Genomic DNA, 22,579 nt, shown 5'->3' with positions numbered 1-22,579 from the left:
GTTTCTTTCTCTGTTTATCAATCATCTCAAACATCAGAATCACTACACTGGTAATCTTTATGGTAACACGTGATACTAGCTTTTGAAACTAGCCTGACTTTTTATAACAACTATTTTAGGAGTGGCATTTCTAAAATTAATTTCATCCAATGTATGCATCAGTCATATTTAGGACGGACACAAGAATTCTAATAAAATTGGTAACATTTTAGAGCACTACACAGGTATTAAAACATGATCAGTATCCATAGGGGGCAAAACAGAAAAATCAAACTTCTATAAATGAATGAGATTTTGGATACTTATAGTTGGCATAAAAAAGAAAACCAAATTTTACACTTTCTTCAGACATTTTTAAAAAGAAAATGTCTCAGTTATCATGTCTTCAATGTCATTATTCTCATATATATATATATATATATTTAAATTAACTGAAGTGATGCAGAAAGCCACAAATGAGAAAAGGACACTAAGGTTTTAATAAGGGGAACAAAAGTTATTTTCACCAGTATAGATTCACATTACAGTACACCAATATTGACAGCATTCTCTTGTCTATTTTTGGTACAGAAGATGGTCTCTCTCTACATAACCTTGTAAGGCTTCGGTAACTAAAACATAAAATAAAACAAACAAAACTCCCCGCCCCCCCCAAACAAAACAAAACAAAACAAAAAAACAGCCTATTAGTTTACAGTTTATTTTAAAAATTCTGAAAGACACTCCAAGTTCTAAACTTTTAGTAGTGCTACCCATACACAACCATGTGGTCAAGAACCCAGTAAAAGAGCCAGCCCCCTTCCTTCAAGGAAGCGTTGCAACAGTAGAATTGTGCAATATGGATGTTTCTTACTACAAGGAAAAAATTATACATGGCACATTCTCATTCATATTTTGTAATGTAAAAAGTTACAAACATACCTAATCAAATAAATAATAAAAAAATTTGAATGTATTTAAGTATACTAAAACAACTACATAGAATAATGGCAACTTTCACTCACAGATTATTTACATGGTAATACCCAGTGTGGGTACACTGCTACAAAACTCAAAACAGAAGAAGTAAACTTGAAATGTTTTCCATAGTAAAGATCTAGCAGCATGACTATCTAATGCTGTTTTATCCCAAATGCTTCTGAAATGTTCCTTTTTAGTCTGTGTCTTCATCCAGTTCATAATAGTCTTTATCATAAATATCTTTTACTAAAAGAACCCGTACAAGCATATTTTCCAAGGTGTTTCGGTCCAGTGAAGTCGATGTATACCAGACAGGGCTATCTGTAGAACTAGAGCATTCTGGTTGCAAATAAAAAACATCCATTCTCTGATTAAGATTCTGTGGACTTTAGGAGAAAGGAGAAAGTCAATTTTAGAGTTTATGTACAAAATTCCCCACAACTTTCTGTTCTTCTTTAAGGAATATTTCCATGACCACTAACCACATTATGTTAGAACATATGCTTCTCATTACCTACATTAAATACTCTATCCTTCAGACATTTTGAAAGTTAATTTCTGTGATAAAAGATTATTTTTCATCATAATTTAAATCATGTTCTTCACTGAATCCAAGACACCATTATTTGAAATATTATTTTAATTATTTTAAATAATTAAACAAGTAAAACACTGCCAATTATCATTTTTAAATGCATCAATTGTAACATGCAGCCCAGTTTTAGAGACGGTAAAATGTGAAAAATGTTTCTTAGAATTGATGAAATATGGTAGCACATAAAATAAAAATACCAGCATTATACAATAGAGCTTAATTTTTAAAATAAGATTAACACTCAGATAGGAATTTCTGATTAACAAATAGTTACTACCACGGGAAGATCCTGCTTCTGTTTTAGCCAAATAGAGCCACCCCCAAACCATCATCAGAAATATTACCAACATGCTATAGGTGAAATTACTATTTTTATGGGTTCTTGAGAGCTAACTTGGGGACCTAACAAGAATTTATAAAACTGATTATATAAGAATCAGAAAATACATTGATGCTAACCTTTTGAAAATTAGAGTGCATATTTAATGGACAAGAATAAAGTAATTTATGGTCTCTAAACATATCATTGGTTTAAAATATTTTTAAATGTCTGTTGGTATCAGATTAGGGAGGAAACAGTGGTACAGCTGAAAAGCATAGTGCTTTCAGAACACTTTTATCTTTCAGACCTTCTTAAGGGGCAATTTTCTCTTAAATGTATGTATTTCATTTTCCTCTCCCCCTATCTAGCCTATCTTTGAACTTACCTTTTGTCCATAGCATGGTAAACTATTGCTCATCACTTGTTTGTGTAAAGTTTTATTGTAACACACTCATGACTGTTACTTATATACTAGAGGCCTGGTGCACAGATTTGTGCACTGGTGGGGTCCCTCGGGCTGACCTGTGGGGATTGGGCCAAAACTGGCTCTCCAACATCCCACCCAGCGGTCCCAGATTGCACGAGGGCGGTTCTGGGGTGACACACCCAGGAATTGGGCTCTCTCCTCTCTGGTTCCGGGTGTGTCACCTGAGAAATGCAGCTGCCAAATCACCGCAGCTTGCCAGCTCCTGCATTGAGCATCTGTCCCCTGATGGTCAGTGCATGTCATAGCTACCAGTTGGACAGTTGCTTAGGCTTTTATATATGTATATAGATAGTATATGGCTGCTTTCTAGCTATAAAAGCAGAATTGACAAGATGCAATAAAGATTCTATAGCCTAAAATAAGCCTAAAATATTTACCTGACCCTTTGCAAAAAAGATTTGTGCCCCCTACCTTACAGTCATTAGAAGTGCTATAATTTAATAGATTACAGGATTATGAAAAGACAGTAAGTAGTAATTTCATTAGTAGAGAGCAATTTTTTAACATATGCTTGAATCCTAAAGTATAAAATATAAACTGGTATTTTATAATAATAGGACTAAAAATGTTACAATTAAATAGACTTAGATATAAGTGAGAAATCTAAAGAAGGATCAGTGGGAAATGTCATTTCTTGTTAATGTTAAATTCAAGGCAACTAACATGATTTTAAAATTAAGTATCATTAACACTTACCTTTTAGACAAGTAGCATTCAAACATTTTCACAGGACATCTAGAAGGATTGGCAGTATTTTCAATTTGTTCAAATACTGGCTCATCATCTTCATGTTTTCTTTTTCCAGTAGTAATTTTATCTTAAAAAATAAAAATCGTGTGAACTTCCTAAGCCCAATCTTGAAGAAAGATAGTACTACCCACTCTATTCAGTCCTAGTATCTGTTTTACCAAAGAATGGTACTAGGTATCCTGCAGAGACCTAAGTGTGGCTTCTGGTAATTCATAATTTTTCAAACAAAATGAACTGAGATATTTTAAGGAGACATAGCCTGTCTTATTTTTATGAAAATGACAGTCCTAGGGTTCTTAACAAGTGGCCTAGGTAATCTTTAGTAAGGCAAAGTTTGGCTATCTCTATCAGAGACAATCCCAAATAAAAATTTGTTATATACCTTCATTATCTGTTCCACATAAGGAAGACACTTGGTATCGAAGACATGCTTTGTTTTCCATTGTTAAAGGATTTTTTTTCCAATGCCTAAACACAGTGCCAAAGGACAGTCTTAAGTGTTGTTCCACTGTTTTCAAGCCAAAATACTTAGTGTTAAAGTAGAACAGGGTATTCAGAAGAGCTATTGGAGAATGTGAGCCTAGTTGTTTTATCCTCCAGAGATAATCTTCTTCAACTCGAGAAAATATTGACCCTTAAATAGAGAGAAATATTTTTTTTAATTATAATGAAGAAAATAGTTTTCATTTACCATCTAGACAGAGTTAATTTAAGAACAAACCTACTGCCATCTTCCATTCACACCAGGTCAACTGGAATGAATTTCAGAATTTTCTATGCAGCAGACTAGCAATACGGAGGCTAGGGAACACAAGAGACTGGAACTAGTACTTCTGCTGTAAGGGACTGGATGTTTGCTTCTATTCCAAAGGGTAAGTAGACAATGGTCAGAAAGGAATTTAAATCTGTACAATTCCTGAGAAAAATAGGTGATTCCATTCATAAACATTTTTACTTCACACATCTAAAACAGAGGTTTAATCTTAGATAAATTTACATCATACTCTCTACAAGAGGCTTAAGAAGTAAATATCCAGTTTCTTACTCCAGAGAAAGAAGGCCACATTTATTACAAAGCTCTTCATAAACACTAGTTATCAACTAGACTCATTTCTAATTCCTCAAAAGATGAACCATTGAGTTCACAAATAAGTACTCTGAAAAATATGCTAATTTAAATTATTTCCTTATTATATTTAATGTACATTCTGTAAAATGAAAAATCCCAGTAGCAAGTTAGCAACAGCTTTATTTCAAAAGAGCATTACCATCTGGAAGTATGCTTGGTTGCCAACTTCGGAGGATTTTATTCAATTCTTGCTCAAATGTCTGGTATCCTGGATCGATAAATATGTTGTCTTTTCGATTACTACCACACAAATACTAAAAAAAAAAAAATAATAATAATAGTAATTCTTGAAGGAAAACCAGCTAATTATAAATAATTACTATATTATTTGTATTCTATATAATTTAAGAATAAACTAAACAAAGATTATGTCTAAGAGAAACAAGCACACTAATAAAACCTGAGAGATTACTGGCTTTCTCTACATATCTAGAAATCATAAAGAATCTTAAGTTACCAATTACTCTGTTGCTTGGATGAGAATCTATGGTCTGTCAGATAAAATACAGAATTTCTGACTCCAGTATTCATTACATAGCACATAGAGAAAACAAAATTACATTTGAAAGTAAGAGTAATTAAATTATCAATGATTAAAGAAAAATTCTGAATGGTCAGGTCGGGATGAAAAGTTACTAAATGAGGCATGCGGCCTACCAGCCGAGAGTTTGACATGCTTGCTGTTCATTAAATGTAAAAGGTCTAAGCTAGAGGTCTAAGCTGGGTCAGTGAACTAGAGTTCTTGAGCCAAATCTGGCCCACTATCTATTTTTATAAATCAAGTTTCCTTGAAACACTCATCATTTGCATATTGTCCAAGGATGCTTTCATAATTCAATGACAGAGTGAATGGTTGCATAACAGACTATGGCCTGAAAAGCCTAAAACATTTATTATCTGGTCCTTTCCTTTAAATTCTTTAAAGGTGTTTTCTTTTCGTTTTTTAATATATATGTTTTTATTGTTTTCAGAGAGAAATAGAAACATCAATGATGAGAGAGAATCATTGACTGGCTGCCTCCTACAGGACCCCTATTGGGGATTGAGCCCAAAACCAGGGAAAATGAACCACACAGGCCAGGCCTCTGGCTCTTTATTTTTAAAGTTTGTTGGTCTAAAAATACCAAAACAAATACTGTCAGATTTGATTAAAGAAAAAAAAGTAAGGCCCAACATTATGCTGTCTACAAGACATCAACTTTAAATATGGAGATACAGATTAGTACAAAGTAAGTGGGAGAAAAAATATATGCCATGTATATATAGTAAACAAAAATAAGACTAGTCCCAGCCATGACTCAGTTGGTTTGGGCATTGTCCCATACACCAAAAAAGGTTGTGGGCTCGATTCCTAGTCAGGGCATGTACAGGAGGCAACTAAACGATGTTTCTCTATCTCCCCCTTCTTATCTTTCTCAAATCAATAAATATATCCTCAGGTGAGGATTAAAAATAATAAGACTAAAGTACTATCATCTGAGTTGACCAGTTGTTACTCCTACCTGTCAGGAGTTAGCCAGCATAATTTCAAAATGGTAGTAAAAATTCCTAACTATTGGAGGAGAAACCAAGATGGTGGCATAGGTAAACACCGGAAATTGCTGCCTCGCACAACCACTTCAAAAATACAACTAAAAGACAAAACTGACATCATCCAGAACCACAGGAAGGCTGGCTGAGTGGAAATTCTACAACTAGAAGGAAAGAGAAAAGCACATTGAGACTCAGAGGAGGTGCAGAAGTAAAGTGCAGAGGTACGGAGGCGCACGTGGAAAGGCCTGGCAACTGAGGACGTGGCTGTCTTTTTCAATCAGGAGGGAGTCTCAAGCCCCCGACTGCTCTGAACTCCAGTTCCCGGTGAGTCTCTGGGGACCCAGATCCATACGGGGAGAAACTGGACTGTTGGGCATTGGTCGGAACTCGAGGGCGGCTTTCTCTCAGAGGTGCTTGCAGTGATTACCGGGACACTGAAACACGGGGGCCACTTAGGGTAGGACTGAGGAGCAGCCATAGCTGTTGGCTCCGCCCTGTTGATTCTCTGAGACCCCGCCCCACCCAAGTTGTGTGCAGAGGCTTTTGCATATGAAAGGCCTGGACCTTTGCAATCTGAAAATAACCTAACAAACTGCAGCTGGGTCAGAGACCCAGAACTTCCAAAAGAAGGTCCATGGCCCCACAGCAGCTTGTATTGCTTCACAGCTGGGACACATCTAGGCACCTCCAAACCCCAAACAAAGAAGAGGAATCTGCAGATCTCTCCATAGCTTCTCCTGGGTAGCCTCAGGCAGAGGCTAAATTAGCACCTCCTTAGAGATCCAAGAGCCAGTGTACCCAGTGGTCAGAGTGGGACCATCCAGATTACAACTCCTCAGATCCATAAGGGACACACTCAGGGGGCAGACTCAGTGAGCACCAAAGCCCCATTGAAGCAAATCTTGCCCCAGAAGGGTGTCTCGAGCACAGAAGTTCTCCCACTGTAGACACAACTGATTCTCACAGCCAATTGGCCTGGAGGTCAATTCCTCCCAGTGATAACTACAACAATCAAGGCTTAACTACAACAAGACTATGCACAAAGCCCACAAAGGGGTGCACCAAGAGTGTCCACCTCAGATATTTGGGGAGGCTGAGACACTGGGCCCTATAGGACACCTTAGCACAGAAAGCTACTCTAACAACACAGGGAAGCAGCCAAAATGAGGAGACAAAGAAACAGGTCACAAATGACAGAAATGAAGGAAAGCAAACGACTGGATATAGAGTTCAAAACCACGCTTTTAAGGTTTTTCAAGAATTTTCTAGAAACCGCCGATAAATTTAGTGAGACCCTCTACAAATCTAGTGAGACCATTGAGGATATGAAAAAGGACCAACTAGAAATTAAGCATACACTGACTGAAATAAAGAATGTTATACAGAGTTCCAACAGCAGACTAGAGGATCACAAGAATCAACTCAAAGATTTGAAATACGAAGAAGCAAAAAACACCCAACCAGAAAAACAAAAAGAAAAAAGAATCCAAAAATATGAAGATAGTGTAAGGAGCCTCTGGGACAACTTCAAGTATACCAACATGCAAATTATAGGGGTGCCAGAAGAAGAGAGAGAGCAAGATATTGAAAACCTATTTGAAGAAATAATGACAGAAAACTTCCCCTACCTGGTGAAAGAAATAGACTTACAGGTCCAGGAAGCACAGAGAACCCCACACAAAAGGAATCCAAAGAGGACCACACCAAGACACATCATAATTAAAATGCCAAGAGCAAAAGACAAAGAGAGAATCTTAAAAGCAGCAAGAGAAAAACAGTCAGTTACCTACAAGGGAGTACCCATACGACTGTCAGCTGATTTCTCAACAGAAACTATGCAGGCCAGAAGGGAGTGGCAAGAAATATTCAAAGTGATGAATGCCAAGAACCTACAACCAAGAGTACTTTATCCAGCAAAGCTATCATTCAGAATTGAAGGTCAGATAAAGAGCTTCACAGATAAGGAAAAGCTAAAGGAGTTCATCACCACCAAACCAGTATTATATGAAATGCTGAAAGGTATCCTTTAAGAAGAGGAAGAAGAAGAAAAAGGTAAAGATACAAATTATGAACAACAAACACACATCTATCAACAAGTGAATCTAAAAATCAAGTGAATAAATAATCTGATGAACAGAATAAACTGGTGAAGATAACAGAAACAGGGGCATAGAAAGGGAGTGGACTGACTATTTTCAGGGGGGAAAGAGTGTGGGGGGTGAGGGAAGAGACTGGAAAAGAATTTTCCACCTATGGATGAGGACAGTGTGGGGGAGGGGGGTAAGGGCAGAGGGTGAGGTGGGAACCGGATGGAGGGGAGCTATGGGGGGAAAAAAGAGGAACAACTGTAATAATCTGAACAATAAAGATTTAATTAAAAAAAAAAGAAAAACAACAAGAAAAGTGTATAATATGGTTCCCCATTCTTAGTTGATTGTAACTCCTATATATCTTCTTCCATGTTCATAAAAAGCAAAGCTGTATACACACCTAGCTAACCATATGGGGTGGAGAAAATTAGGAAAAAAGGGCATCCACAATTCCACTTACAATGAATTTGGTGAAAGGCCTGTGTTCACATATAAGAAAGTATATGAAAGAATGATCATGATGACTACAGTATTTCATATAATTTCCATATGACAATGCTGAGTGTAGACAAGTGTGCAGAGCAGCAGAATCCACATACACTGCTCATGGAAGTGTAAAACAGGAAACAATTTATAAGAAACATACATATACCCTATACTCAACAATTCCACTCATAGACTTTTTTTCCGAAGAAAAATGAAATGTGTAAATGATTGTACAGTAATGTTCATAGCAGCTTTATTCACAACTAGAGGCCAGTACACCAATTTGTGCACCAGTGGGGTCCCTTGGCCTGGCCTGGGGGATCGGGCTAAAACTGGCTCTCTGACATGCCCCGAGTGGTCCCGGATTGCGAGAGGGTGCAGGCCAGGCCGAGGGACCCCACCGGTGTACTATCGGGGCCGGGGAGGGATGTGGGAGGTTGGCCAGCTGGGGAGGGACAATGGGAGGGCTCCAGGGTGTGTCCGGCCCCTCTCACTCAGTCCCGATAGGCCGGACCCCAGCAGCAAACTAACCTACCGGTCAGAGCATCTGCCCCCTGGTGGTCAATGCATGTCATAGCAAGCAGCTGAGTGGCCTTAGCATGTCATTAGCTTTGGTTGGTTGAACGGATAACCGGACAACTGGACACTTAGCATATTAGGCTTTTATTAACTAGGATTATAAACTTTTAACAACAACCATCATTCCTTATACAATCAGGAGAAAAATCAGCTATTTGTTTATGAAGGAGAAAAAATGGTACATACTTCCCCTTTCACAAATATCAGTTCAATATCTATAGTTATATTTAATTTCTCATTATATAATACAGAAGTGGCCACGTACTTCTGGAACAAAACTTAGTCCTTACAACTAAAGATGTTATTCTTTCTACAGACCTATTCGGAGAAAGTATACTTCTTCGACATTAACTTATTTTTATTGTCACATGTGAACAAAACCAATAAATACAACAAACAAAAATATGCACTCTACCAAAAATAGCTTATATTTCTGAACACATTCTTGAAGGAACATTAAACAGCAATGGTTTCTGGAAAGTATATTTTAGATAGCTTATCTTTGCACTGAATTTTCAGATTATTTTCAAAACTTACATGTACCATATAGTCCTTTCTCCAAAGGTGTGAAAATATGTCCAATGATAAGAACAAATTATGAAACTTTTTAAAATTGTGGTAAAAATACACAAAACATAAAATTTAGTAACTTAATCATTTTTCAATATACATTTCAGTAGTAAAACTTTTTTTCGCCCAGCCAGCATGGCTCAGTGGTTGAGTGTCAACCTAAGAACCAGGAAGTCATGGTTCAATCCCTGTGCCCAGGTTGTGGGCTCAATCCCCAGTGTGGGGCATGCAGGAGGCAGTCAATCAATGCTTCTCTCTCATCACTGATGTTTCTATCTCTCCCTCTTTGTTCCTCTCTGAAATCGATAAAAATATATTTAAAAAAAATTTATTTTTTGAGGAAACCAATTTTAGTCATAAAGAACCAATTTTATTTTATTTACTTTTGTAAAAATGTTTTGATTGAGAGGAAGGGAGAAAGAGAGAAAGATAGAAACATCGAGAAATATTAATCAGCTCTCTCCTGCAACTCAGGCATGTGGTCTGACCAGGAATTGAACCTCCTGGTACATGGGACAATGCTCAACTAACTAAACAACACCAGCCAGACCATAAAGAACCAACTTTAAAAAGGAAGAAAATTCTGACATAAGCTACAACACTGATGACCTCTGAGGACATTCACTATACTGAGTGCAACAGGCCAGTCACAGAGAGAAATATATTGTATGATTCCACTTAATTGAGGTTCCTAGGTAGTAAACTTACTGAGACAGAAATTAAAATGGTGGTTGCCAGGTGACAATGGGGAGTTATTGTCTACTGGATGTAGTTTCAGTTTTATAAGATAAAAACAGTTATGGGGATGGATGGTGGTGGTGTTTGCACAAGATTATGTATGTACTTAATACCACTGAACTGTGGTATTAAAAATAGTGAAGCCGTAGCCGGTTTGGCTCAGTGGATGGAGCGTTGGCCTGCGGACTGAAGGGTTCCAGGTTCGATTCCGGTCAAGGGCATGTACCTTGGTTGTGGGCACATCTCCAGTGGGAGGTGTGCATGAGGCAGCTGATCGATGTTTCTCTCTCATTGATGTTTCTAACTCTCTATCTCTCTCCCTTCCTCTCTGTAAAAAAAAAAAAAAAAAAATCAATAAAATATATATTTTTTAAAAAATAGTGAAGATTGTAAATTTTATGTTACCTGTGTTTTACATTTAAAAAAAATATTTTTGAGAACCAAGATGGCGGCATAGGTTAACGCCGGAGTTTGCCGCTTTGAACAACTACTTCAAAAGTGAAACCAAAAAACGGAAGGGACATCACCCAGAACCACAGGAACGATGGCTGAGTGGAAGTCCTACAACTAGGAGGAAAGAGAAATGCATACGGACACTCAGAGGAGGCGCAGTGCTGAAGTCAAATTCTGAGGTGCGGAGTGCACGGAGCGGGCTGGCAGCGGAGGGCGCGGTTGGCGTTTTCAATCGGGAGGGAGTCGCAGACTCTGAGCTCCAGATCCAGGCGAGTCTTTAGGGACCCAGACTCAAACGGGAGAAGCGGGACTGTCTGGCTTCGGTCAGAGTGAGTGCAGCTTTCTCTCCGAGGTGTGCAGCCATTGCTGGGACTCAGAGAGGCAGAGCCCCTGGGGACAGGACTGAGAGCCACCATAACTGCTCTCTCCGGCCCACCCTATTGATCCTGTGTGACCCGCCCTGCCCAAGCCCTGCACAGAGGCATTTGCCGAATAGCCTCAGGCAAAGGCTAGATTAGCACCTCCCTAGAGGACAGAAGTTCTCTCACTGCAGACGCAGCTGATTCTCATAGCCACTTGGCCTGGAGGTCAAACCCTCCCTGGTATTAGCTACAACAATCAAGGTTTAACTATTTGACTGCGCACAAAGACCACTAGGGGGTGCACCAAGGAAGCATAACAAAATGTGGAGACAAAGAAACAGGACAATATTGTCCCTGGAGGATATAGAGTTCAGAACCACACTTTTAAGGTCTCTCAAGAACTGTTTAGAAGCCGCCGATAAACTTAATGAGATCTACAAGAAAACTAATGAGACCCTCGATCGTATATTGGGGAACCAACTAGAAATTAAGCATACACGGACTGAAATAACGAATATTATACAGACTCCCGACAGCAGACCAGAGGAGCGCAAGAATCAAGTCAATGATTTGAAATGCGAGGAAGCAAAAAACACCCAACCGGAGGGGCGGAATGAAAAAAGAATCCAAAAATGCGAGGATAGTGTAAGGAGCCTCTGGGACAGCTTCAAGCGTACCAACATCAGAATTATAGGGGTGCCAGAAGATGAGAGAGAGCAAGATATTGAAAACCTATTTGAAGAAATACTGACAGAAAACTTCCCCTACCTGGTGAAAGAAATGGACTTACAGGTCCAAGAAGCGCGGAGAACCCCAAACAAAAGGAATCCAAAGAGGACCACACCAAGACACATCATCATTAAAATGCCAAGAGCAAAAGACAAAGAGAGAATCTTAAAAACAGCAAGAGAAAGAAACTCAGTTACCTACAAGGGAATACCCATACGACTGTCAGCTGATTTCTCAACAGAAACTTTGCAGGCCAGAAGGGAATGGCAAGAAATATTCAAAGTGATGAATACCAAGAACCTACAACCAAGATTACTTTATCCAGCAAAGCTATCGTTTGCCGGGGTCCAACCCCAGCAGATCCAGGGGTTCCCAAAGGTGTAGACGGAGTCGGCGAAGAAGGAATGACACGGAGACAGCGTTCAGTTGATCAACAGCCTAGCCAGGATCTCCAGCCAAGTTCTGGTCTTGATCTCCAGAGAGGTTCTGCTGTTTATTGTTTTGTTACATCCATATTTATACCAGTTGATTTTAATCCTGTCAATTTCTATTACAAAGGTTAGGGCGTTTCTTATCTCCATTCCAGGGAGTAAAGATTATGTAGCTTAAGCATGATTGTTTGTAGTTAAAGTGATTAACTACCCGCCTGGCACTTAGTTAAGGAGTTTCATCCCCTCCCTGACTTCAGGGAAAAATTCCTACCTGGGGAAACAACCTTTCTAGGAGAGGCATCCCCTCCCTGACTTCAGGGAAAAATTCCTACCTGGGGAAATAACCTTTTTCGGAGAGGTGACCTTGGTTAAAACACACAGCGCTAAGGGGAGCAAACATATTAAGAACAGTATGCTATATACGCCAGGTCCCTTGAAACATATGCTGTGCAGATGTTTCTTTCCTGCAGCGACTGTGTCAAGCAGCAAGGATGGACCGGCTTCCGGCAATCGTTCAGAATTGAAGGTTAGATAAAGAGCTTCACAGATAAGGAAAAGCTAAAGGAGTTCATCATCACCAAACCAGGATTATATGAAATGCTGAAAGGTATCCTTTAAGAAGAGGAAGAGGAAGAAAAAGGTAAAGATACAAATTATGAACAACAAATATGCATCTATCAACAAGTGAATCTAAGAATCAAGTGAATAAATAATCTGATGAACAGAATGAACTGTTGATTATAATAGAATCAGGGACATAGAAAGGGAATGGACTGACTATTCTTGGGGGGGAAAGGGGTGTGGGAGATGCGTGAAGAGACTGGACAAAAATCGTGCACCTATGGATGAGGACAGTGGGTGGGGAGTGAGGGTGGAGGGTGGGGCGGGAACTGGGAGGAGGGGAGTTATGGGGGGGGAAAAAAGAGGAACAAATGTAATAATCTGAACAATAAAGATTTAATTAAAAAAAATAAAAAATAAAAAATATTTTTAAGTTTACTTAAAGACATAATTTATTATCATTCTTTATGTAATAATCCATTTAGCTCAACTCTCTATTAATATTTGGAGAGCTAATATTTAAATAACCCACCAAATAAAAAGCAATCCAAAGAGAGATTCAACTTCCTATAAAGAATTATGAGGTCAACCAATTCCCTTTACTTAAGGAAAATGAAAAGACAACATATAAACATTTCTGGAATACAGATAAAGTAGTTCATACAGGAAAATTTATAAGTTTAAATGCTTTACTAGAAAAGAAAAAAGATCTAAAATCAACAATATTAAAAAGCTAGAAAAAATTAAAACTGAAAATGAGAAGTCAGAGACTCAATTAAAAAATAAAACAGAAAAACATTTTAAAAATGATACCAAAAGCTGGTTCTCTGAATAAATCAATAAAGCTGATAATCCTTTAGCTGGATCAGCATACCACCACCCTAGTCTCATTGGACCCAATCCCACCAGCCAAAGATGTTTCACAGCCTGCAAAGAAGTGTTAACTTGTAACAATGGTTATATTTGGGTCACTCTTCCCATCTTCCAGAACCAACCCTAACCGGCACCTCCCGCTCAAGTGAGATCCAGTAGCACCACCCTCCAAACTCCCAGCGGCCTACCTTGTTGAGCTCAGACTCCTAGGAGAATCTTGAACAGACTGAGTTGGATGGCTCTAGAAAAGAGGCCAGTTTTCCCTAACACACCAAACCAATGTAAAACCTTCCCTTCACATGGCTAACTCTTGGTCTGTTTGGACCTAATAAATTCTGCTGGCCTACCTTAATGACTCCCTGAGGCACCACCACAAAGAAGTGCAGACAGCCAGTGGGTGGTATACCCTGAGGCATTTATAGAGTGGTCTCAGACTTAGCACTGGCAACTGAGTTTGAACCTGTATCAGTGTGGTGAACACCACATACCACTTCCTAGGGACTCACTGAGAAACTACCTCATGCAACTCAAGTACCACTGAGCCTATAAGGTGGACGGCAGGGGAAGGTGGATCTCAGGGTGCCTTGGGACTTTTGCTGACCAGAACCTGAGCCTTGTACTGATAAAAGCTGGACTTGGTGTGAACCCTGGTCCTTCCCATAGACACCTAGGCCAAGCAGAGGCAGTCACAAACTGTGATCACTTTATGGCTCCAAAAAAGTGACTCAGGTCCAGTCACAGGCAGCTTCTGACTTTGGCCTGAACCAGAGTCCCTCTCAATAGGCCCCAAAGCAAACACAGGTAATGGCCAGCTTCATATAATATCACAGCAGGATCCAATTGGCTTCACCAGCAACATATCCAAAGGAAGATCTCGGCAGGCATCTACTGAGCTTCATGTGGTCAGCACCTGCACAGCAGCTTGTACACTGTAGTCAGGGTCAATCGTCACAGTCAGCCACCCTGAGGGTGAACCCCACATAAGAATGGGCCACTAGCAATAAACACTCAATTACAACAGGAGGGCCCACATATCCCACACAAGGGACAGTCCTAGTAATCAAAGAGACTGCACCACTGGGTCATTTGCCTTCTTTAATAATTGAAATAAATGTAAGAACCTTACATGTATCAAAATCTATTAATAGAAAGGATTAGAATGGCAGTGGAGTAACTGGAAGCAACACTAACACTCTCACAGGACCTAACTTTAATTATAATTAAATTACACAAAAAACATCCTGAATAATGAACTGAAGACTAGCTGGAGAAAACCCTGATAACCAAGGACCGAAAGTTGAGACTACATAGAGAATGGTAGGAAGTGTGGAGGAGCAAAAGGGCTGGCCAGGTGACCACAGATAGCAGCTGAAATTCTGGAGGAATATTTCAGCTGTGAGGAGTTCCCACTGAGAACTCTGGGGTATAAACACCAAGTTGGGTTCCCCAGCCCAGAGAACCAGAACTGAGAAAGCTGCCCACATAACATCTGGCTATGAAAAGCAACAGGGTTGCTGTCTGCCAGGAAGAGACAGCTAGAAATGCAGGCACCTCTTAAAGGGCCAACAGACAAAATTTTGTGTGCAGCCACTCACCTTGGGCTCCAGCAAAGAGGACTAGAGTTGGGGTCTAGTGTTGGGGTCTCTGTGTTAGAGCTCAGACCGCAGCCACCCTGGTTTTCTCTGCTGATACAGTCTCTCATACTACAGAGGACATCTTTTTCAGGCAGACCTTACAAAGCAGGCATCTCTAATTTTGGGGGGAAGCAATTGCCCCACCCTGTTGGAAAACGTCTTGCCCCACCATGTGGAGTATATTTCCTTGCTGTGGTCAATAGCCTGAGGCTAATTAAGACTGATACTAACAATCAGACTGCAGGTAGAAGAGGATCTCTGGAGACTTTTGAGTCTTTGCTGTGGATTACTAATACTTTCAAACAGTTCACAGGGCCAGTCACAAACAGCATTTGACAATGTCCTGCACCAAAGACTGGGAGTCACAGCAGATCTACCTAATACATAGATACAAACCCAAACAGGCAGCCAAGTGAAACAAGAGAATTATCCAGAAGAAGAGCAAAATGAATTGGAGGTAAGAAATTTATCAGATATAGAATTCAGAGTAATGATTAGAAGGATGCTCAACAACATGGCAAAAAATATAGGAACTGCTAAAAATGGCCAGTTAGAAATGAAGAATGACACAGCAGTAATAAAGAACACATTGGAAGGAATACACAGTGCACACCCATCAGGTATGTGCCCTTGACCAGAATGGAACCTGGGACCCTCTGGTCCCACTCTATCCACTAAGCCAAACTGGCTAGAGCTGTATTGTTTTTTTAGTCTCTATGTCATTTATTTCTCTTCTGATCTTTATTATTTTCTTTCTTCTACTTACTCTGGGCTTTACTTCTTGTTCTCTTTCTAATTCTTTAAGTTGTAGTGTTAGATAGCTATTGAAAGTTTTTGTTTTTTAAGGTTGGTCTGTAGTGCTATGAACTTCCCTCTTAGGACTGCTTTTGCTGTGTCCCAGAGACCTTTGGTTGCTGTGTTTTCATTTTCACTTGTTTTCAGGAAGATTTTTCTTTCTTTCTTGATCTCATTGTTAACCCATAAATTGTTTAATAACATGCTATTTAGCCTCCTTGAGCTTAAATATTTTGAGTGTTTTTACTGTAGTTGGTTTTTTAATTTCATGCCATTGCAATCCAAGAAGATTCTTGATATGATTTCAATCTTCTTGAAGTTGCAGAGACTTGTTTTGTGTCCTAACATGTAATCTATTTTTGTGAATGATCCATGTGCACTAGAGAACGTATATTCTGAAGTTTTGGGGTAAAAAATTTTGTAATTGTCATTTAAAACCATCTAATCTAACGTGTCATTTAGAGTCACTGTATCCTTCTTGATTTTTTTGTCTGGAAGATCTATCCAGTAAAGTCAGTGGGGCGTTAAAGTCCCTCTTATTTTTGTCGATCTCTCCCTTAAAGCTCTCCAAAAGTTTTCTTTATATTAGGTGCTCCCATATTGGGTGCATATATATTTACCAGGGTTTATAACCACTTGTTGGATCGCTCTCTTTAATATTATGCAGTGACCTTTATTATCTCTTGTGATGGCCTTCATTTAAAAGTCTTTTTTTTTTGTCAGATATGAATATTGTTACAACAGGTTGGTTTTTTTTCTTTCCCATTTGCATGGAAAACATTTTCCACCCCTTCATTCTCATCCTGGGTGATTCTTTTGTTCTGAGGTAGGTCTCTTGTAGAGGGTTCCTGCATATATTTGGTCATGTTTTTGTATCCATTCAGCTCCATTTACATTTAAGGTTATTATTGACAAGTATTTAATTACTGCCATTTAAATTCTTTATGCGTATGTCCCCCTCCCCTGTCCCCTCTCCATTTCTTATTATTACAGCAGTCGCTTTAGCAGTTCTTACAATGCTGGTTTGGTGGGGATAAACTCCTTTAGCCTTTTTTTTGGGGGGGGGGGAGGGGGGGGAGTGTGGTCTGGGAAGCTCTTTATTTCACCATCTATTGTGAATGATAACCTTGCTGGGTATAGTAGTCATGGTTTTACATCCTTGCTTTTCATTACCTTGAATGCCATTCCCTTCTGGCCTGTGGAGTTTCTGATGGGAAATCAGTTAACAGCCTTATGGCAGCTCCTTTGTAGGTAACAAATTGCTTTTTCCTTGATGCCTTTGAGATTCTCTCTTTGTCTTTCATTTTTGGCATTTTAATTATGTGTCTGGGCATGGGCCTGTTTGGGTTCTGGCTTGGGACTCTCTGTGCCTCCTGAACTTGTGTGACTTTTTCCATCACCAGATTAAGGAAGTTTTATTAAGGAAGTTTTCTGTCATTATTTCTTCAAACAGGTTCTCTTTTCCTTGCTCACTTTCTTCCCCTCTGGTAGTCCTCTGATGCAAATATTGTGGACTTTCATGTTGTTCCACAGCTCCCTTAAGCTGTCTTCCTGTTTTTTCATTTTGGTTCTCTAAGTCTTTTTTTTTCTTACCCTGTCTTGTAATTCACTGATTCAATCCTAGGCCTCACCTAACCTGCTGTGTATTCCTTCCAATGTGTTCTTTATTAGTGCTATGTCGTTCTTCTTTTCTAACTGGCCAGTTTCACTCACATCAATATTTCTGTCTTTCTCTCTCTCTGGAAAAATGTCCTCAGGTGAGGATTAAAAATAAAATTTAAAAACATGCAAAAGATCAATAAAACAAATAGCTGGTTCTTTGAAAAGGTCGACAAAATTGATGAACCTTTAGCCAGATTCATCAAGAAACAAAGAGAGAGGACTCAAATAAATAAAATTGTTGATGTGACAGCTGACACCACAGAAATAGAAAGGATTGTAAGAAAATACTATGAACACCTATATGCCAATAAGCTCAACAATGTGGATGAAATAGAAAATGCCTAGAAAAATACAATCTTCCAAACTCAATCAGGAAGAATAAAATAAATAAAAACAAACAAAAACCCTGGTATGGGCACCTTCACATGGGAGTTTTACCAAACATTCAAAGAAGAATTAATACCTATCCTTTTCACACTATTCCAAAAAATACAAGAGCAAGGAACACTTCCAAGCTCTCCTTATGAGGCCACCATTACCCTATTTCCAAAACCAGATAATGACATTACAAAGCAAGAGAATTACAGGGCGATATCCATGATGAACATAGATGCTAAAATCATCAATAAAATATTAGCAAATTGGACCCAGCAATAAAATAAAAAGATCATACACCATGACCAACAGAGAACCAATGATTCGACCCAAGCCATGACCAGCAATACAAGACTGGTACAACATTTACAAATCAATAAATGTGATACTTCACACAAACAAACTGAAAGACAAAAATCACATTATTATATCAATAGACACTGAAAAAGCATTTGACAATTTCCAACACCCTATTTTTTTGGGGGGGGTGGGGGGTTAATCCTCACCTAAGAATATTTTTCCATTGATTTTTAGAGAGTAGAATAGAGGGGGATACACAGGGAGAGAAACATTGATGTGAGAGATACACATCAATTGGTAGCCTCTGGCAACTGAGGTAAGTATCCTTGTCTGGAATTAAACCTGGGACCCTTTGTTCCACAGACCAACACTTTATCCTTTAGCCAAACCAGCCAGGGCTCCAACATTTTTTATAAGAACTCTCAGCAAAGTGGGAATACAGAGTTCATAATGCAACAGAATAAAGGCCATATATGACCTATAGCCAACATCATACTCAATGGGCAGAAACTAAAACCACTTCCCCAAAGAACAGGAACAAGACAGGGATGTCTGCTTTCACTACTCTTATTCAACATAGTACTGGAAGTCTTACCCACAGCAATCAGACAAGAAGATTAAATAAAAGGCATCCATGTTGAAAAGGAGGATGTAAAACTCTCATTATTCGCAGATGACACAATACTGTACACAGAAAACCCTAAAGACTCCACCAAAATACTAATAAATTAATAAATTTGGCAATATAACAGGATACAAAATTAACACCCAGAAGTTGATGACATTTCTATACATCAATAATGATCTCTCAGAAAGAGAAACTAAAAAAACAATTCCATTTACCATTGCAGCAAAAATATTAAAACATTTATTATGTTTTAATGTTTAGGAATAAACATAACCAAGAAGGTAAAAGACTTGTACTCAGAAAACTACAGGACAATGAAAAAAGAGATGAAAAAATATATAAAGAAGTAGAAGACTATCCCATGTACATGGATTGATAGAATGCCATTAAAATGTACATACTACCCAAAACAATATATAGAGTCAACACAATCCCTATTAAATCACAGACCTAGAATCACAAAAAGACTCAGAATAGCCACAGCAATCTTGAAAAATAAAAATAAAGTTAGAGTAAAGAAGAATACCATATATCAAGTTATATTACAAAGCCACTGTAATCAAAACAACTTGGGACTGGCACAAAAACAGGCATAAAGGCCAATGGAACAGAACAGAGAACCAATGAATTGCCCCAAGCCATTACATTCAATTAATATGTGGCAAAGGAGCCAAGAGTATACCTGGTACTATGGAGTAAAGGCAATCTCTTCAAAAAATGGTGTTGGGAAAATTGACAGATACATGCAGAAAATGAAACTAGAGACAACCAACTTACACAACACACAAAAATAAACTCAAAATGGATAAAAGATCTAACTGTAAATTGTGAAACCATAAAAATGCTAGAAGAAAAATCATAGGCAGCAAGATCTCAGACATCTCTTGTAGCAATATATTTGCTGATACAGCTCCTAGGGCCGTGGTCAGCAAACTGCGGCTCGCGAGCCACATGCAGCTCTTTGGCGCCTTGAGTGTGGCTCTTCCTAAGCCTTAGGAGTACCCTAATTAAGTTAATAACAATGTACCTACCTATATAGTTTAAGTTTAAAAAATTTGGCTCTCAAAAGAAATTTCAATCGTCGTACTGCTGATAATTGGCTCTGTTGACTAATGAGTTTGCCAACCACTGTCCTAGGGTAAAGGTAACTAGGGAGAAAATTCTATCTAATAAAGAGGGAATAGGCTAATTGACCCTCATGCCATCACAAAGATGGCGGCGCCCACAGCCAATAAGGAGAGAATATGTTAATTGACTGCCCCACCCTCACAGATTGCAGCACCCAGAGCCAATAAGGAGGGAATATGCTAATTGCTGCCCTGCCCTCAAAGATGGCGATGCCCAGTTCCCTCAGCCCCCCAGGGCCAGCCTGAGGCACAGGCAAGCCTCAAATGGCAGATGCCCAGCCGCCCAGGGCCAGCCTAAGGCACAGGTAACCAGGGCCGGCCAAGGCTTGCATTGCCGGCAGTGGCAGCAGCAGAGGTGTGATGGGGCATCACCTTCCCCTGATCGCCGGGTCACCTACCGCCCCTGAGGGCTCCCGGACTGTGAGAGGGGACAGACTAAGCTGAGGGACCTCCCCTCCAGTACATGAATTTTCATGTACCGGGCCTCTAGTAAATAAATAAATGGGACTACATCAAAATAAAAAGCTTTTGCACAGCAAAAGAAACCATCAACAAAATTTAAAGGGTGCCCACTGTATGGGAGAATATATTTGCCAATGATACATCTGATACGGGGTTGTTATCCAAAGTATATAAGTAACTCATGAAACTTAACAAAAGGAAGACAAACAATCCAATTGAAAAAATGGGTAAAGTACCTAAATGGACACTTCTCCAATGTGGACAGATAGCCAAAAGACATTTGAAAAAATGCTCAAAGTCACTAATCATCAGAGATGCAAATTAAAACAACAATGACTTATCAGCTCACACCTGTCAGAATGGCTACCATCAACAAATCAACAAAAGACCAGTGCTGGCAAGGATGTGTAAAAAAGGGAACCCTACTACACTGTTGGTGGGAATGCAGACTAGTGCAGTCATTATGGAAAACAGTATGGAGATTCCTCAAAAAATTAAATATGAAATTTGCCATTTCACCCAGTGATCCCACCTCTAGGAATATATCCTAAGAAATGTGAAACACCAATCAGAAAGAATGTATGCACCCTTATGTTCATAGCAGCACAATTTACAATAGCTGAGGTCTGGAAACAGCGCAAGTGCCCTTCAGTAGATGAGTGGATACAAAAGCTGTGGTAAGTTTATACTATGGAATATTATGCAGCAGTAAAGGAGAAGGATCTTGCCCTAGCCCGTTTGGCTCAGTAGATAGAGCGTCAGCCTGCAGACCAAAGTGTCCCGGGTTCGATTCTGGTCAAGGGCATGTACCTTGGTTGCAGGCTCTTCCCTGGCCGAGGCCCCGGTCAGGGCTTCTGCAGGAGGCAACCAATCAATGTGTTTCTCTCACATTGGTATTTCTCTCTGCCTTTCCCTCTCTCTTCCACTCTCTCTAAAAATCAATGGAAAAATAACCTCGGGTGAGGATTAAAAAAAAAAAGAAGGATCTTTTACCCTTTGAGACAGCATGGAGGTACCTGGAGAGTATTATGCTAAGTGAAATAAGCCACTCAGAGAAAGACAAGTACCACATAATCTCACTTATATATGGAATCTTATGAACAAAATAAACTGACAAACAAAGTAGATCTAAAGACATAGAAGCATGGAAAAAACTGTAGAATCTCAGAGGGAAGGCTTGGGTGGATCAGTGGGTGGCAGTAGATCAACCAAAGAACTTACATGCATACATGCACAACCAATGGACAGACAATGAATGGTGTGATGAAGGTCTGGGGCTAAGGAGTGGGTTAGAAGAGGTCAATGGGGAAAAAAGATGACATATGTAATACTTTCAAAAATAAAGATTTAAGAACAAATGAATTTTAGCCCTAGCCGATTTGGCTCAGTAGATAGAGCATCAGCCTGTGGACTGAAGGGTCCCAGGTTCAATTCCAGTCAAGGGCACATGCCTGGGTTGTGGGCTCGATCCCCAGTTGGGGGCGTGCAGGAGGCAGCAGAACCACGATTCTCTCTCATCATTGATGTTTCTATCTCTCCCTTCCTCTCTGAAATCAATAAAAATATATTTTTAAAAAAAGAAAATAGAAGGGAAATTTCATTTTTATGAGGCAGGTATTATCTGAATACTAAAGCCAAGGAGGCATCATAAGAAAACTATGGACTAAAACCCTTCATGAACAGCTGCACAAATCAATAACAGTAAGTTAACAATCTAACAGGCAATATATATATAAAGAACAACGTATCATAAAATGGAGTCTACTCCAGGAACTTAAGGTTGGTTTACCATGTTAATTAATTGATATAACATTATTTATAAAATAAGGGAGAAAAATTATATCATTATCTCAATCGATGCAAAAAAGAGTTTAACAAAATTCAATGCCCATTTATGATAAAAACGCTCAACAAAATAAAAAATTAAAGCAAGTCCTCAAGCCTAGAG

General features: G+C 39.2%; 1 protein-coding gene across 1 annotated transcript in view; it reads right to left on the bottom strand.

Annotated features, from left to right (window-relative positions):
- Positions 1–456: 456 nt before the first annotated feature.
- The window catches only part of LOC308513491 (zinc finger MYM-type protein 2-like), a 163,231-nt gene continuing 141,108 nt past the window's right edge, over positions 457–22,579 (bottom strand). The window contains exons 25-28 of the mRNA XM_081083585.1: positions 4,383–4,497; positions 3,497–3,748; positions 3,061–3,181; positions 457–1,346 (exon numbers count right to left, since the gene is read on the bottom strand). Of these exons, the coding sequence (XP_080939711.1) occupies positions 1,154–1,346; positions 3,061–3,181; positions 3,497–3,748; positions 4,383–4,497 (681 nt within the window). The 3' untranslated portion in view covers positions 457–1,153. The remainder of the gene's footprint in view (positions 1,347–3,060; positions 3,182–3,496; positions 3,749–4,382; positions 4,498–22,579) is intronic.

Source organism: Myotis nattereri (assembly GCF_964212035.1).
Source record: "Myotis nattereri genome assembly, chromosome: 2".
Lineage (NCBI taxonomy): Eukaryota > Metazoa > Chordata > Mammalia > Chiroptera > Vespertilionidae > Myotis > Myotis nattereri.
Note: the sequence above shows the minus strand (reverse complement) of the source record. Positions and strands in the feature narration are given on the sequence as shown.